The sequence below is a fragment of the Bufo bufo genome, chromosome 2 (assembly GCF_905171765.1).
Source record: "Bufo bufo chromosome 2, aBufBuf1.1, whole genome shotgun sequence".
Classification (NCBI taxonomy): Eukaryota; Metazoa; Chordata; class Amphibia; order Anura; family Bufonidae; genus Bufo; species Bufo bufo.
Window position 1 is genome coordinate 197,165,061 of NC_053390.1, and position 15,794 is coordinate 197,180,854.

General features: G+C 43.7%; 1 protein-coding gene across 1 annotated transcript in view; it reads right to left on the minus strand.

Moving 5' to 3' along the window:
• SUSD2 (sushi domain containing 2) overlaps positions 1–15,794 on the minus strand; it is a 356,375-nt gene that overhangs the window by 3,420 nt on the left and 337,161 nt on the right. Inside the window, exon 27 of the mRNA XM_040416013.1 lies at positions 3,401–3,497. Coding sequence (XP_040271947.1) covers positions 3,401–3,497 — 97 coding nt within the window. The remainder of the gene's footprint in view (positions 1–3,400; positions 3,498–15,794) is intronic.

Sequence of the window (15,794 nt, forward strand, 5' to 3'; positions counted from 1 at the left end):
TTTCCCATGTATTTTTGGCTACAGGTTCTTTTTATATCACAAAAAGCTTAAAGGGGTATTCAGGTTATTTCAAGTTAGCACCTATCCATAGGATAAGGAATAACTATTAGCTTGGTGGGGGTCTTACTGCAGGGACCCCCACCAATCAAAAGAATGGAGGTCCTGTACCCACTGCAGCCCCCCTTAAAAGAACAGAGTGGCCGGTCGCACATGCATGCAGCCTCTCCATTTATTTCTATAGAAATTCTAGAGATAGTCGAGCAATGTACTCTGCTATCTATGGAACTCCCACAGAAATGAATGCCGATGTGTGACCGGCCACTCTATTCTTTTTAGGGGGACTGCAGGCAGGGCCGGCGTCAGCACCCGGCACACCAGGCACTTGGGTGGGGGGCACTCTGCCCGCTCACTCTTGCAGCTGTGTCCTGGTCTTCATTAAACTGCCTGTTCTGAATTCTAGGACAGCTTACCCCAGCAATGCAGACAATTTTTGCCATGTGCACTGCTGGGGTGGGCGGCCCCAGAACTCAGAACAGGGTAGGAGTTTCTTACTGGGCTAAAATACCTTCCTGATGTAATCCACCCATGAGACCAGTGGGGGAGGAGCCAGGGGAGCAGAGAGCTGTGTTCCTGTACAGACAGGAGCCTGGCTGGAATGTGGTGAGGCCTAGCTGTGTGTCTGTCCCTCTGTGTGTGTGTCTGTCCCTGTGTGTGTGTGTGTGTGTGTGTGTGTCTGTCTGTCCCTGTGTGTGTGTGTCTGTCTGTCCTTGTGTGTGTCTGTCTGTCCCTGTCCCTGTGTGTGTGTGTGTGTGTGTCTGTCCCTGTGTGTGTGTGTGTCTGTACCTGTGTGTGTGTGTGTGTCTTTCCCTGTGTGTGTTTGTCCCAGTGTGTGTGTCTGTCCCTGTGTGTGTCTGCCCCTGTGTGTGTGTCTGTAGCTGTGTGTGTCTGTCCCTGTGTGTGTGTGTCTGTACCTGTGTGTCTGTCTGTCCCTGTGTGTGTATGTTTGTGTGTGTCTGTCCCTCTGTGTGTGTGTCTGTCCCTGTGTGTGTGTGTGTCTGTCTGTCCCTGTGTGTGTGTGTCTGTCTGTCCTTGTGTGTGTCTGTCTGTCCCTGTCCCTGTGTGTGTGTGTGTGTCTGTCCCTGTGTGTGTGTGTCTGTACCTGTGTGTGTGTGTCTTTCCCTGTGTGTGTTTGTCCCAGTGTGTGTGTCTGTCCCTGTGTGTGTCTGCCCCTGTGTGTGTGTCTGTAGCTGTGTGTGTCTGTCCCTGTGTGTGTGTGTCTGTACCTGTGTGTCTGTCTGTCCCTGTGTGTGTATGTTTGTGTGTGTCTGTCCCTGTGTGTGTGTCTGTCCCTGTGTGTGTCTGCCCCTGTGTGTGTATCTGTCCCTGTGTGTATTTGACTGTCCCAGTGTGTGTGTCCTTGTGTGTATGTGTCTGTCCCTGTGCATGTGTCTGTCCCTGTGTGTCTCTCTCTCCCTGTGTGTGTATCTCTCCATGTGTGTGTGTATGCAGCGTCCCACTGGTGTACGTGGGCACTGCAAAAGCTTGTTATGTCATATGTTATATCATGCTGTATTTCATTATTATGTAGAATCCCTGTTACCAGGCTGTTAGGGGCATTACACACATTCCACCACTAGATGTGGGTACCACCACAGTATATATACTGCACTTCATGCCTAGTGAGGGAGTTGGGAGTAAGAGTTTGGAGGAAGAAGGAGATGGAGTGAGGAGCAAGGGGGAAGAAGAGGACCCCTCTCCTCTCAGCTCTCTCTTGGGCTCCACGGCCCAGAGGAGCCATTTCATGGTCTCAGTGTCAAGCCAGGAAAATAGGCAGAGGTGAAGTCTGTATTCTACCGTCTACTCTTCCGGAGTGCCAAGTGGATTTTACCAAGTTTATTGTGAAAAGACAAAGGAAGGACAACAGCCATTATTCTAGGCTTTAGGTGCCTTCTTAATAAGGTGAAGGTTTATTAGCTTCTGGCAGTCTCACCGTTACTTCAAGGACAGATAATACATCTGTTACATCACTTGTGTGTAGAAGACAAAGACTGGAATTACCTTTACTGAGACTGAAGCCAGACAAAGAGCTGAAAATCAGTGAGTACACAATCTTCTACAATAGCCTGAGATATAACCACATGCACAGCCTGTTACTGGGATTTGCTACATCCAACCTGCCTGTTCATAAGAGACTGTTTATATCTGGATGTAAAGTGCTGTCAAGATCCTGGTTACAGTAAAGTTCATAGTCGGATTCAACCCTGCCTTATTCTTCTATCTCCATACTACAACCACTCTCAAAATTTTGCACCACCAAGGTGCTGGCGTCACGACATCACCTAAGTCAGGGGCCCAGCCGCACAAGCACTCAAAAACCCAATCACCATCAAGGGCACCTCGATCACCACCTGACCGGTGTCCCCTGTAATAGAGTGTGCCCCGGAGAATCTAGTGCTGTTCTCTCTTTCACTGCACTGCTGGCCCAGGGAGCCATCTGCAAACTGTGAGTACCCGATGAACTGTTGCACCCGTCGGCCCACAGTGAACCTTGCGTGTTCTCCCCTGCGGACCGGCCTGTTGCATGTATCTCTCCCTGTGTGTATGTGTATGTGTGTCTCTCCCTGTGTGTGTGTCTCTCCCTGTGTGTGTGGGTGTCTCTCCCTGTGTGTGTGTGTCTCTCCCTGTGTGTCACCATCACCATGCAGGCAGTGTCCCTATGTCTTGATGCAGCTGCATCAGGACGTTCTGTGCGGGGCAGGAAGAAGAAGAAGATGGAAGAGGAGGCAGCGCTGCTAGCATGGAGTCGGTGGGAGAGACACAGGGAGGCACACTAAGGAAGTAGGTAACACTACCACATGATCTACACTAGTGGTATCTGTGGTTTTACATAGGACTGCAGGTAACACTAACACATTATTAGCACTAGTGTCATCTGTGGTTTTACATAGGACTGCAGGTAACACTACTACATTTTCTGTACTCAGATAGCCATGACAGTGTTATCTGTGCTGTTACATAGGACTGCAGGTGATATCTACTATATTATCTGTACTCAGCGAGTTATTACTGTGTAAGGGGGCCCACTGAGACTTTATCACCCAAGGGCCCACATGAACCTGGAGCCAGCCCTGACTGAAGCTATCTGTTCTCGCGAACGGTGGGGGTCCCTGCTGTAGGGCCTCACCGATCTAATAGTTATCCCCTATCCTATGGATAGAGGATAATGTGAAACAACCAGAATACCCCTTTAAGTAGTTCTATAGTGTTCAGCATTATACAGAGAATTATAAATCTTTCCTGTTTTACCCCGTTTACATTTGGGGGATGAACAACATTAAAGTAAAAATATTTGAAATAGCATTTTTATCCTGGCATCTCATGTTCATGTTGCACCACTTACTTGCTGTGCTTTTTTTCATGTAGGGCAATCAATATTATGAGGATTAAGAGGGCAAAGAATCCAAACACACATCCGAGGACAATGCCCAAAGTATTATCTGAAAGAAAAATAAGAATCTTCATTTCTGATTTATGACAAGCTCAACCAGTTTTAGTTTACAGTGAAATCACTGAAATCACAGTAATTTCTTTTTTTTTTCATTTCAATCTCCATAGTGTTTGCTGTTGTCATTTTACGGACAGGGGTTTCTGAGTTTTATCATTGATAGGGTAAGCTATCAATTTGTGATGTTTGATGTCAGCTGGTGGACTGCAGTGATGGGGCCACATGATTGTAAAAACTTGGAAAACCCCTTGAAGTTTTTCAGTGGTGCAATATTTTTGCTATTGTCACACAAAGATTAATTATTCCAATTTTTGAAAGCCCACCATTTTGTATGTCAACCAAATAGTTACACATCTCTAATAACACATTGTTTGTACACACTTTGTTTTACTACGATATAGGTTATTCTTTTTATTTTTTTGTTAACTTTAAAGCATCCCCTGCCTTTTGGGAAAAATAGACATTCCTATCATGTGTTAAAGGACAAATGAATTTTGGATGAAATCCCTCTTCTTAGGTTTCCAGTTTCATGCAAGGCATTTACAAGGCTATCTGCACATTACCATACACATATATTGCTATTCTCTCTTTCCTTTGAGACTTTAAAAGACACAACTTGGAAGGAAGAAACTATTGGCTGTATGGTAACTGCCCTTTAAACACGTCTGTATTCACACACCATCTTGTAATGCTTAAATACAATTTTTTTTTTTTAGATAAACTGCATTTTAAGCAATGACTGTATGAAACACATCACCATATCTGGCCTTACCACAAGAGGGCAGCACAAGTGGTCCTGTTGCTTTAAGCCTAGGCAACTAAGTGGTCCAATCTAACCTGTGGGCAGCCATTCATACTCTACAGGGTGGGCCATTTATATGGATACACCTTAATAAAATGGGAATGGTTGGTGATATTAACTTCCTGTTTATGGCACATTAGTATATGTGAGGGGGGAAACTTTTCAAGATGGGTGGTGACCATGGCGGCCATTTTGAAGTCGGTCATTTTGAATCCAACTTTTGTTTTTTCAATAGGAAGAGGGTCATGTGACACATCGAACTTATTGGGAATTTCACAAGAAAAACAATGGTGTGCTTGGTTTCAACGTAACTTTATTCTTTCATGAGTTATTTATAAGTTTCTGACCACTTATAAAATGTGTTCAATGTGCTGCCCATTGTGTTGGATTGTCAATGCAACCCTCTTCTCCCACTCTTCACACACTGATAGCAACACCGCAGGAGAAATGCTAGCACAGGCTTCCAGTATCCGTAGTTTCAGGTGCTGCACATCTCGTATCTTCACAGCATAGACAATTGCCTTCAGATGACCCCAAAGATAAAAGTCTAAGGGGGTCAGATCAGGAGACCTTGGGGGCCATTCAACTGGCCCACGACGACCAATCCACTTTCCAGGAAACTGTTCATCTAGGAATGCTTGGACCTGACATCCATAATGTGGGGGTGCACCATCTTGCTGGAAAAACTCAGGGAACGTGCCAGCTAGATGAACAGTTTCCTGGAAAGTGGATTGGTCATCGTGGGCCAGTTGAATGGCCCCCAAGGTCTCCCGATCTGACCCCCTTAGACTTTTATCTTTGGGGTCATCTGAAGGCAATTGTCTATGCTGTGAAGATACGAGATGAGCAGCACCTGAAACTACGGATACTGGAAGCCTGTGCTAGCATTTCTCCTGCGGTGTTGCTATCAGTGTGTGAAGAGTGGGAGAAGAAGGTTGCATTGACAATCCAACACAATGGGCAGCACATTGAACACATTTAATAAGTGGTCAGAAACTTGTAAATAACTCATGAAAGAATAAAGTTACGTTAAAACCAAGCACACTATTGTTTTTCTTGTGAAATTCCCAATAAGTTAGATGTGTCACATGACCCTCTTCCTATTGAAAAAAACAAAAGTTGGATTCAAAATGGCCGACTTCAAAATGGCCGCCATGGTCACCACCCATCTTGAAAAGTTTCCCCCCTCACATATCCTAATGTGCCACAAACAGGAAGTTAATATCACCAACCATTCCCATTTTATTAAGGTGTATCCATATAAATGGCCCATCCTGTACTCCACAGGTTCTGAAAGGGAACAATGACGTTTTACTAAAATGAAATGTCTTGTTTAATAGGCAATAACGTGCAACCCAGGTTCCTAAAATGTTATCCACCATTTCTGATAAGGGTAAATGCACAGACCCTTAATTTTGTTCCTCTCACATGGACTGATTAAAAATATGGCATGTAGGTGAGGGGTTGCATAAGGATCATATTACTTCTCTTCATTTCAAAATCATTGGGTCACTGTGCTTCTAAAGATGTTCCTCAGATGACAAGAGTAGACCGATGCATATAATCATCTACATGACGGAGGTTTTTGGACTAGATATTGATGGAATAGAGGTTGATAGACTAGATAGTTCAGGGGCTCTGACTATATTCAGCCTAGGTATTTATGATGGTGACCCTGCAAGTGAGCATTCCAGACAGTAGATAACTGTAGTGCTATGACATTGAGGAAGCCTTTTATTTGCATGTGTTGAGTCATTCAGAAGGTTTCTGTTTCTCAGCATGTCTTTTGCTGTGGGCAGCAACTAACAAAACGTAACAAACTAAACTTGTTTGGCAGAACATCAGCAATTGTACAGTGCTGGGCAAGCTTCACTCAAACATAGACATTTCACATTCTGGTTCTGCGCCACTGAAATATAAGAAAGCAGTGGTTATTCAATTAAGATACTGGCTCATCTTATATCTGAACCCCATCTCTAATCCACTTCATCGTCATTAGTGTGAGAGACATGAACAGAATGTTCCAATCCTCTTCAGTAAGCATGAGGCAGAGTCATACAATATGCTCATTGATAACTTCCGAAAAGCTAAAGTGAGCAATCAACAAAAATCCCACCCACTTTCATGTGATGTCACCAATGGTGTGTTGTAGCTCACCAATACATCAACTCAAAAATCCAATTCATAAAGAGGTCCATTACAACATCAATGATAAAGAAGAGTATGGTGGGAGTTGACATTAATATATGTATACTACAGAACAAAAAGATTTACCGGTAGTTTCATATTTAAAAGAACAAGATTTTGCTATTATACAGGGTGGGCCATTTATATGGATACACCTTAATAAAATGGGAATGGTTGGTGATATTAACTTCCTGTTTGTGGCACATTAGTATATGTGAGGGGGGAAACTTTTCAAGATGGGTGGTGACCATGGCGGCCATTTTGAAGTTGGCCATTTTGAATCCAACTTTTGTTTTTTCAATAGGAAGAGGGTCATGTGACACATCAAACTTATTGGGAATTTCACAAGAAAAACAATGTTGTGCTTGGTTTTAACGTAACTTTATTCTTTCATGAGTTATTTACAAGTTTCTGACCACTTACAAAATGTGTTCAATGTGCTGCCCATTGTGTTGGATTGTCAATGCAACCCTTTTCTCCCACTCTTCACACACTGATAGCAACAGCACAGGAGAAATGATAGCACAGGCTTCCAGTATCCGTAGTTTCAGGTGCTGCACATCTCGTATCATCTGAAGGCAATCGTCTATGCTGTGAAGATACGAGATGTGCAGCACCTGAAACTACGGATACTGGAAGCCTGTTCTATCATTTCTCCTGCGGTGTTGCTATCAGTGTGTGAAGAGTGGGAGAAAAGGGTTGCATTGACAATCCAACACAATGGGCAGCACATTGAACACATTTTGTAAGTGGTCAGAAACTTGTAAATAACTCAAAGTTACGTTAAAATCAAGCACACCATTGTTTTTCTTGTGAAATTCCCAATAAGTTTGATGTGTCAAATGACCCTCTTCCTATTGAAAAAACAAAAGTTGGATTCAAAATGACCGACTTCAAAATGGCCGCCATGGTCACCACCCATCTTGAAAAGTTTCCCCCCTCACATATACTAATGTGCCACAAACAGGAAGTTAATATCACCAACCATTCCCATTTTATTAAGGTGTATCCATATAAATGGCCCACCCTGTACATCATTTTCATAATCGTATTAGCCTCTGAGAGTACTTCCTATGATGAGTATACATCCACTCAAAATTTATCTGAGCCACCTACTCGGTTTTAAAGAAAACATGTCAATACTCTTTAGTTAAATGAAGTTATATTGCAATATCTTCCCTTCAGTATATTTAAATAAATATGGAATGAGCCATTCTTCCTGAAATTAAACTTAGAAGTCTAAGAGGTTCGTCTATCTGTGAAGACATCTAAAAGCCTTTTAACATAGGCAATTATTGGGAAGAAGCATTCCTAGGAGCGCTTGTACCAATAACTGATTTGTTTAAAGGAGCTGCTGATTATTGGGTGAAAGCACTGCTGCTGCAGTCACCTAAGTCATCACTTCTGGGCAGTAGATTGTGCTTTCTAAACAAGGATCTGCTTCCTAGAAGCAATGGTTCTCCATGTGGACAAGCACTCACATTAGCAATTGCTCATCCCCATACATAGGAGATGATTGTTGCATGTAAATGCAGCTCTTACCTCTTCTGAAAAGCAAGCAATTAGTGGGAAATGAACGCTTCAATCCCAATAATTGCCTGCAAAGTCAGCCCATGTAAAGGGACATTTAGGGAGGGGCATTTAGAGAGGGGCTTTAACCCCTTAATGCATAATGCTGTACATGTACGGCATTATTCCCCAGCAATTGTATGGAGCAGGCTGCTGCGGTATAATACAGCAGGCACCCAGCTGCAATGACGGGGAATGGCAATCACACCATACCCCGTCATTTGACCCCTGTGTGGTTAGGTAGAGGGATGCAGCTCCCTCGGCCTTCCGATCGAAGCACCCACAGTGAAATTGCGGTGCTCCGATCGGGTACCATAACAGCCTGGGCACTGCTGGAAGTGTGCCATGGTAAGCTTCCTGCTAAGCTGTGCATGTTAGAGTGTCATTCACCTTAATAGGTCTCTATTATGGTGAATGAGACAAGGGTTCAAAGGATCGCAGGTTCTAGCCTCCTAAGGGGGCTAAAAGTTATTGTTATAAAAAAGTTTAAAAAAAGTTTAAATCACCCCTTTAAATCACAATAAAAACACGCCATATATATATATTGTGAGGCAGTGACAGGCCTCATGGTTCTTAGGGGAGATATATGGCAGGATTTTCTCTGTCTTCCCCAAATCACCAGGCTTGAAGCAAGACCAGGTGCAGTAATCACCTGGGGATAAAGGAATCCTCAGAGTGAGAGGGGGTGGGGTCTTGCACACAGAAGCCTGGAGTGGTTCTGTGTGGTCTGAGCCGGGAGGGCTGAGAGACCATATTGCTGGGTTTAGCCTGAGGTTTGGGGGGGGGGGTCCAGCGACGCCTAGGGAAGAGGGTCGCACGGTCAGCGTTGGGAAGACTTCTAGACCACTATCCCCCAAGAGACACTGGCGTGGGAGCAGCCTGGAGGCTGCTGGAGGTTGGGCTGGGAAAGCCGCATCTGATCACGGGTGTGAACTATGTTATACAAGGTGAGACAGGGATACATTATTTGTTTAATAGGTAGTGCCTAGACGGGCAGGTGTTTGTTTCTTTTGCTATGTTTATGCTGGTGTGCCACAATGAAGCACTGTTTGGACATTAAAAAACATTATCTGAGGAAGAAATCTGTGCTTGAAACCCCTGAGAGAAAGCGATCCCTCACAATTGGTGGAGGATACGTGCAAAATTAACAACAGCAGGTTGCTAAAAAGACTGGTTGCTAGGGGCAACGGCATGGCAGAAAGAGCAGGTGCTGACAAAAGCTGCTGTTCTGGACATTTCTGCTGTGTTGCAAGTTGCTGAGATTTAAAGGGCCAGAAGTCCAGCGAAAGAGAGACACCTGGAGACTGTGGTCTCTAATTAAAGTCGACTTGTTGTGAAAAGTCTGTTGCTATGGGGTGTATGGAGGATCTTACCGAGCAGCTGATGCAGGCCAATCTGGAGCATAAAAAGCTCAGGGAGGAGGCTAACCTAAGGCATGTGAAGTGGCAACAAGAGCAAGTAAAGTGGCAACAGGAGCATAAAAAACTCATGGAGGAGTTGGACACACAAAGAGAAGTCCTATCCCAAGGCGTTTCCCACAGTAACAGCTGTGCTGAGGAACTGGGCAGTGACCTCGTGACCAGGAACCAAGAGCTGCAAGTTCTCAGGATGCAGGAAGTGAAGGAAGACCACAACAGAGAAATCCCGGCAGCACCAACACCTCCCCGGAGTGCCAGACCCGTGACTACTGTGGGTAAGAGAGTTCCGGCTGTTTGGGGTGTGTGGAGGAGTGCACGAGGAAGCATGACTCCAAAGGCTGGGCATGGGCGAAAGACTGGTTGTTTGTCCCAGTGGCAATTTGGTCCCACAAAAGTCTCCCTGCCGAGGAGATCGGGGATGCTCCAGTGCCCTCTGACCACATTGCCCAGGGAGTGTGATGCTACATGGCAACAGTCGCTGTATGCGGGTTGTGTTCGTGCGGCTTTAGTGGGACAAGAGACTGAGCCACAGTTATGTCCTCTGGTGGTGAAGGACTGCGCCGTTAAGGCTTTTGTGGACTCTGGTAGTCTGGGCACCATGGTGCGTGCCAGCTTTGTAGCTGGGGACCATGTGATGGACATGGACAGGGATAGCAAGGACTATCCTGTGGTTCTGGAGGGTGAAACTCCAGTGAGAACTGGGACTTATGAACTTGGTGTTAAAAATACGCTCATGCCTGAGAAAATGTTTGGCCGTAATTTCCGGTTATTCTGGGGAAATGGAAAAACTCCTGCAGAACCTGAACCTATCCCTTTAAATAAGAGTGTGACGGAGATACACATTGAACACAGTGGTGTGAGTGAAATGACCATTGGAAACAATGATGCAGATGAGGTGCAAAGTGAACCTGACAAGCAAATTGAAGTGCATAATGAAAATGTGGGGCCATATAATGATGATGATATGCCTTTTCCGTTGCAGGTTGTGATCAGGGGAGAAGCGCCCCCTGGGGAAAAAAATCTAAAGGATGCCGAAGTGTTAATAAATGTTGAGAGAACGCCGCTGGGGGAACGCAATGTGGAAAATGTAGCAGGGTTAGAGTATGTACCACACATACCAGAGGAGAATGTGCAGTCTCTCCAATGTTCTATGTTTAATAAGGAAATGACCCAGGTGGGGATTAGCTCCTAGAGGTCAGAATTAATAATGACATGAGTAGTAAATGTGACGTATATGCTGTGACCGATAGCAACTCAAAGAGTGAAGCTACCATGTTAAGGTCTTGCGAAACTAAAGTGGTTACTAGTAGCGACCAGACGACAGGTACAGTCAGGTCCATAAATATTGGGACATCAATACAATTCTAACATTTTTGGCTCTATACACCACCACAATGAATTTGAAATGAAACTAACAAGATGTGCTTTAACTGCAGACTGTCAGCTTTAATATGAGGGTATTTATATCCAAATCAGGTGAACGGTGTAGGAATTACAACAGTTTGCATATGTGCCTCCCACTTGTTAAGGAACCAAAAGTAATGGGACAGAATAATAATCATAAATCAAACTTTCACTTTTTAATACTAGGGTTGCAAATCCTTTGCAGTCAATTACAGCCTGAAGTCTGGAACGCATAGACATCACCAGACGCTAGGTTTCATCCCTGGTGATGCTGTGCCAGGCCTCTACTGCAACTGTCTTGAGTCCCGGCTTGTTCTTTGGGCATTTTCCCTTCAGTTTTGTCTTCAGCAAGTGAAATGCATGCTCAATCGGATTCAGGTCAGGTTATTGACTTGGCCATTGCATAACTTTCCACTTTTTTCCCTTAAGAAACTCTTTGGTTGCTTTTGCAGTATGCTTTGGGTCATTGTCCATCTGCACTGTGAAGCTCCGTCCAATGAGTTCTGAAGCATTTGGCTGAATATGAGCAGATAATATTGCCCGAAACACTTCAGAATTCATCCTGCTGCTTTTGTCAGCAGTCACATCATTAATAAATAAAAGAGAACCAGTTCTATTGGCAGCCATACATGCCCACGCCATGACACTACCACCACCATGCTTCACTGATGAGGTGGTATGCTTAGGATCATGAGCAGTTCCTTTCCTTCTCCATACTCTTCTCTTCCCATCACTCTGGTACAAGTTGATCTTGGTCTCATCTGTCCAAAGGATGTTGTTTTAGAACTGTGAAGGCTTTTTTAGATGTTGTTTGGCAAACTCTAATCTGGCCTTCCTGATTTTGAGGCTCCCCAATGGTTTACATCTTGTGGTGAACCCTCTGTATTCACTCTGGTGAAGTCTTCTCTTGATTGTTGACTTTGACACACATACACCTACCTCCTGGAGAGTGTTCTTGATTTGGCCAACTGTTGTGAAGGGTGTTTTCTTTACCAGGGAAAGAATTCTTCGGTCATCCACCACAGTTGTTTTAGTTAGTCTTCTAGGTCTTTTGGTGTTGCTGAGCTCACCGATGCATTCCTTCTTTTTAAGAATGTTCCAAACAGTTGTTTTGGCCACGCCTAATGTTTTTGCTATCTCTCTGATGGGTTTGTTTTGTTTTTTCAGCCTAATGATGGCTTGCTTCACTGATAGTGACAGCTCTTTGGATTTCATCTTGAGAGTTGACAGCAACAGATTCCAAATGCAAATAGCACACTTGAAATGAACTCTGGACCTTTTATCTGCTCATTGTAATTGGAATAATGAGGGAATAACACACACCTGGCCACGGAACAGCTGAGAAGCCAATTGTCCCATTACTTTTGGTCCCTAACAAGTGGGAGGCACATATGCAAACTGTTGTAATTCCTATACCGTTCACCTGATTTGGAAGTAAATACCCTCAAATTAAAGCTGACAGTCTGCAGTTAAAGCACATCTTGTTTGTTTCATTTCAAATCCATTGTGGTGGTGTATAGAGCCAAAATTTTTAGAATTGTGTTGATGTCCCAATATTTATGGACCTGACTGTATACCTGATGAGCAGAGAGTTAAGTGGGGAGACGTCAGCCTAGTGTCTGAGACCCATGCCCAGGCAATAATATGTGATCTGACATGTCAGTACAGCTGCAATCAGGAGGGTGATTTCTCTCTCTCAACACAGTCCCTATATATGATAAAGAAGAGACTAGCTGTCTTCACAGAGCAACTGAGGAAGGCTTCAGAAGGGTTAAAGGAGGAAACCCATAAAGAGATGAGTGAACTGAATGGTCTACTGCCTGATGTCCAGGAGAAGAGCAAAGACTCCAGAAAAACCACAAAGGACTACAGTCGACCTCGACAAAGGGTTTGAAGAGTCCCTGAGTGGAACTACTACAGGGTTGCCCAAAAAAATGTGGGTACTCCTGTGTCTGCCAATGTTCAAGAGAATGCTATCTCCCTGAGGAGCAAAGTAAAGGTGAAGGACTGGAAAAACAACAGAAGGGGCCCATCCAGGAGGAGGAGGACTAAAAGATTTTGTCAGGGCCCCCTCAACAGTATTATACAATGAAATTATATACAGTGGCAGTATAGACGGATGGAACAGCTGCCACGCCTGGTCTTAGAGAGTGATCTTTACTAGCCACAGGAATGGGGGAGGCATGAAAGGAAAGGGTTGCAAAAAAATTACTGGGGGAGGGGGGCCCCATTCAAAAATTGCTTTGGGGCCCAGTCATTTCTAGCTACGCTACGCCAGAAAATGAGAAACCTGAAGGGAAGAGTCCTCTGAAAGATGCCAAGAAGTCCAAGCCAGAGCCTGTTAAGAATGGGTCTGGAGATGGAGTAGCGCTGTGGTGCCGGCCGAGGCAGAGAAGATGGAAGATATCTCTGCTGAACAAGTTGATGCAGCTGTTAAGGGCTGCGGAAGACAAAAGAGTGTAGCCTGGGCCTGAAAGATGTCCCCTCCGCCTACAAGCCCTTCCAAGTAGCCAGCAGCTTGCTGGGGAAGAAATACGAGGAGACAGACGACCAGCCTGCAGATGCTGTCTACTACAGTGGGAGGGCTCTCCTGGAGCTTGCACGAATGGAGAAGAATGCCCTGGCTGACCTGGAGGGAATGCCTAAAGACGAAGAGTATGTTAAAGACCCCGGGGTCCCCGGTGCCTCCAACCTCTGTGAGAAAGAGGAGGTGGAGTTAAGAGTTCTAGTATATGATATTCTCTATTCAGGTACTGCGTGATGCACTCCTGTCCACCTTCACTATTTGTCAGTGCCCAAAGAAACACAGTAAACAGTAGCTCTACAACTTCAGATCGGTGATTACCTGTTTCTGAATTCTTGTCTATTCAGCTGTATGTCCTGTGCTTTCTTCCCTCTCGCTCTCACATCCAAACATGAAGGGGATTTTGGGAGGCTGGACCCTATTACTTTTACTTGTCCTGAGCCTGCCCCAGCCGGCGGCACTGCTCAGTTTGAAAAAGTTTGCTCGCTTGCGCTCACACAGAGTGCTGTGTGACGACACAGTAGGAGCTACGGATAGCTAGGAGGACTAAAGTTACTCCAACGTGTTTCGAATAAAACGTTATTCTTCGTCAGGGATGCTAGTTCGGACTCCTAGTGGTGTTTATATAGATCCATGTCCCCTCCTTCATTTAACCCCCTCATATCTTCTACACTTTAGTTGTCATTCATTCAAAGGCAAATAGCTAAATTTCTGAATTAAAAATGGAAACCGCACTACATCCTGGGGACATTAGATGTAAAATCATTGTACACAATAATTGAGAATAAAAAAGGGTGCAATGCGGTCAAACTATGTTTACAGAATCAGCAAAAAATCTAATTGATTTTATTGGGGATTGTATCATGTTTATTTTAAAGAAAAACTACTTTTTATTTGAGGACAAATTTTATATACAACAGTGGGGTACCACGATAGGGACGAGATTCGAACCGGGTTTCGCTAATATATACGTGGGCCAGTGGGAACAGCAGGTTATCCACCCCAATGGCGAGCTCCGGGGGAATCTCGTCCTATGGAAAAGATTTATAGATGATGTGATATTCATCTGGGGGGGAGGGGAAGAGGAACTAAACACATTTTTTAATGAAATTAATAAAAATGAATTTTATCTAGAATTTACACTGGTATTTAACAGTAGGGAAATACATTTCTTGGATCTCACTATATACATTGAGGAAGGAAAAATACAGACAAAAACATATAACAAACCGACGGACACAAATAGTTTCATTTCATGGGATAGTTGCCATCTTCCACAATGGCTGGAAAATATTCCAAAAAGCCAGTTCATGAGGATTAGACGAAACTGCACAAAAAAGGATGATTATCAAGTAGAAGCAGATAAATTACAACAGAAATTTGAACAAAGAGGTTATAATAAAGAGAAATTAATAAAACAAAAAGAACTGGTAGGGAGAATAAACAGACAAGATCTAATGAATGAAAAGACCAAAGAACAGGAGAACAAGAATAGAGAAGGAGAACCTTTTGAAATAACGCCAATCATCACGCAATATAATGGCTAGTGATGAGTGGCAGGGGCAATATTCGAATTCGCGATATTTTGCAAATATTTGGGCGAATATTCGCCTTATATTCGAGAATTCGCGAATTCATGATCTCTAGGCATTATTTTCTTGATTGCGAAAATTCGCTAAAACTGGTATTTTGTTAAAAAATTTTATATTCGCGATTACGAATATATTTTGCGATATTCTAAATATTCGCGAATTCTCGAAGTGCCGATATTCGCGATTAAAATTCGCAATTCGAATATTCGTGATCAACACTAATAATGGCCAGACAGGAATATTGAGGAAGATCATCAAAAAACATTAGGAGACCCTGAAAGAAGACAAAATAATAGGAGATTACATCCCAAATAACCCCACATTTATATATAGAAAGGCAAGAAATGTGGGTAGCCTAGTAGCCCCCATAAATAAATGTGTAAGTAAAAAAAGTGAAAATCAGACAATAAATGGGGATATAAGGGTTAAAACCACAAGCAGGCTTCTTCCCATGCGGCACATGTGGGGTGTGTAAAAAACTGAAAATAAGTAGGAAACAACATATGACTACGCAAATAAAAAATGAATGGAGAACTAACGTGGCTACATACAAGATACGAGATCATATCACTTGCAGAAGCCAGGGGGTTATATACACAATAATATGTCTATGTAAGAAACTATATATAGGTCGTACTAAAAGAACCCTAAGTAAAAGGATAGGGGAGCACATCTATAAAATCCGGAGAAAATATGAAGGTCATCCTCTTTCAAGACACTACAAAGAAAATCATGGGGGAAATAGCAATGGCACTATACTCAGTGAAATAGAGATAGTGAATAAAGATAGAGG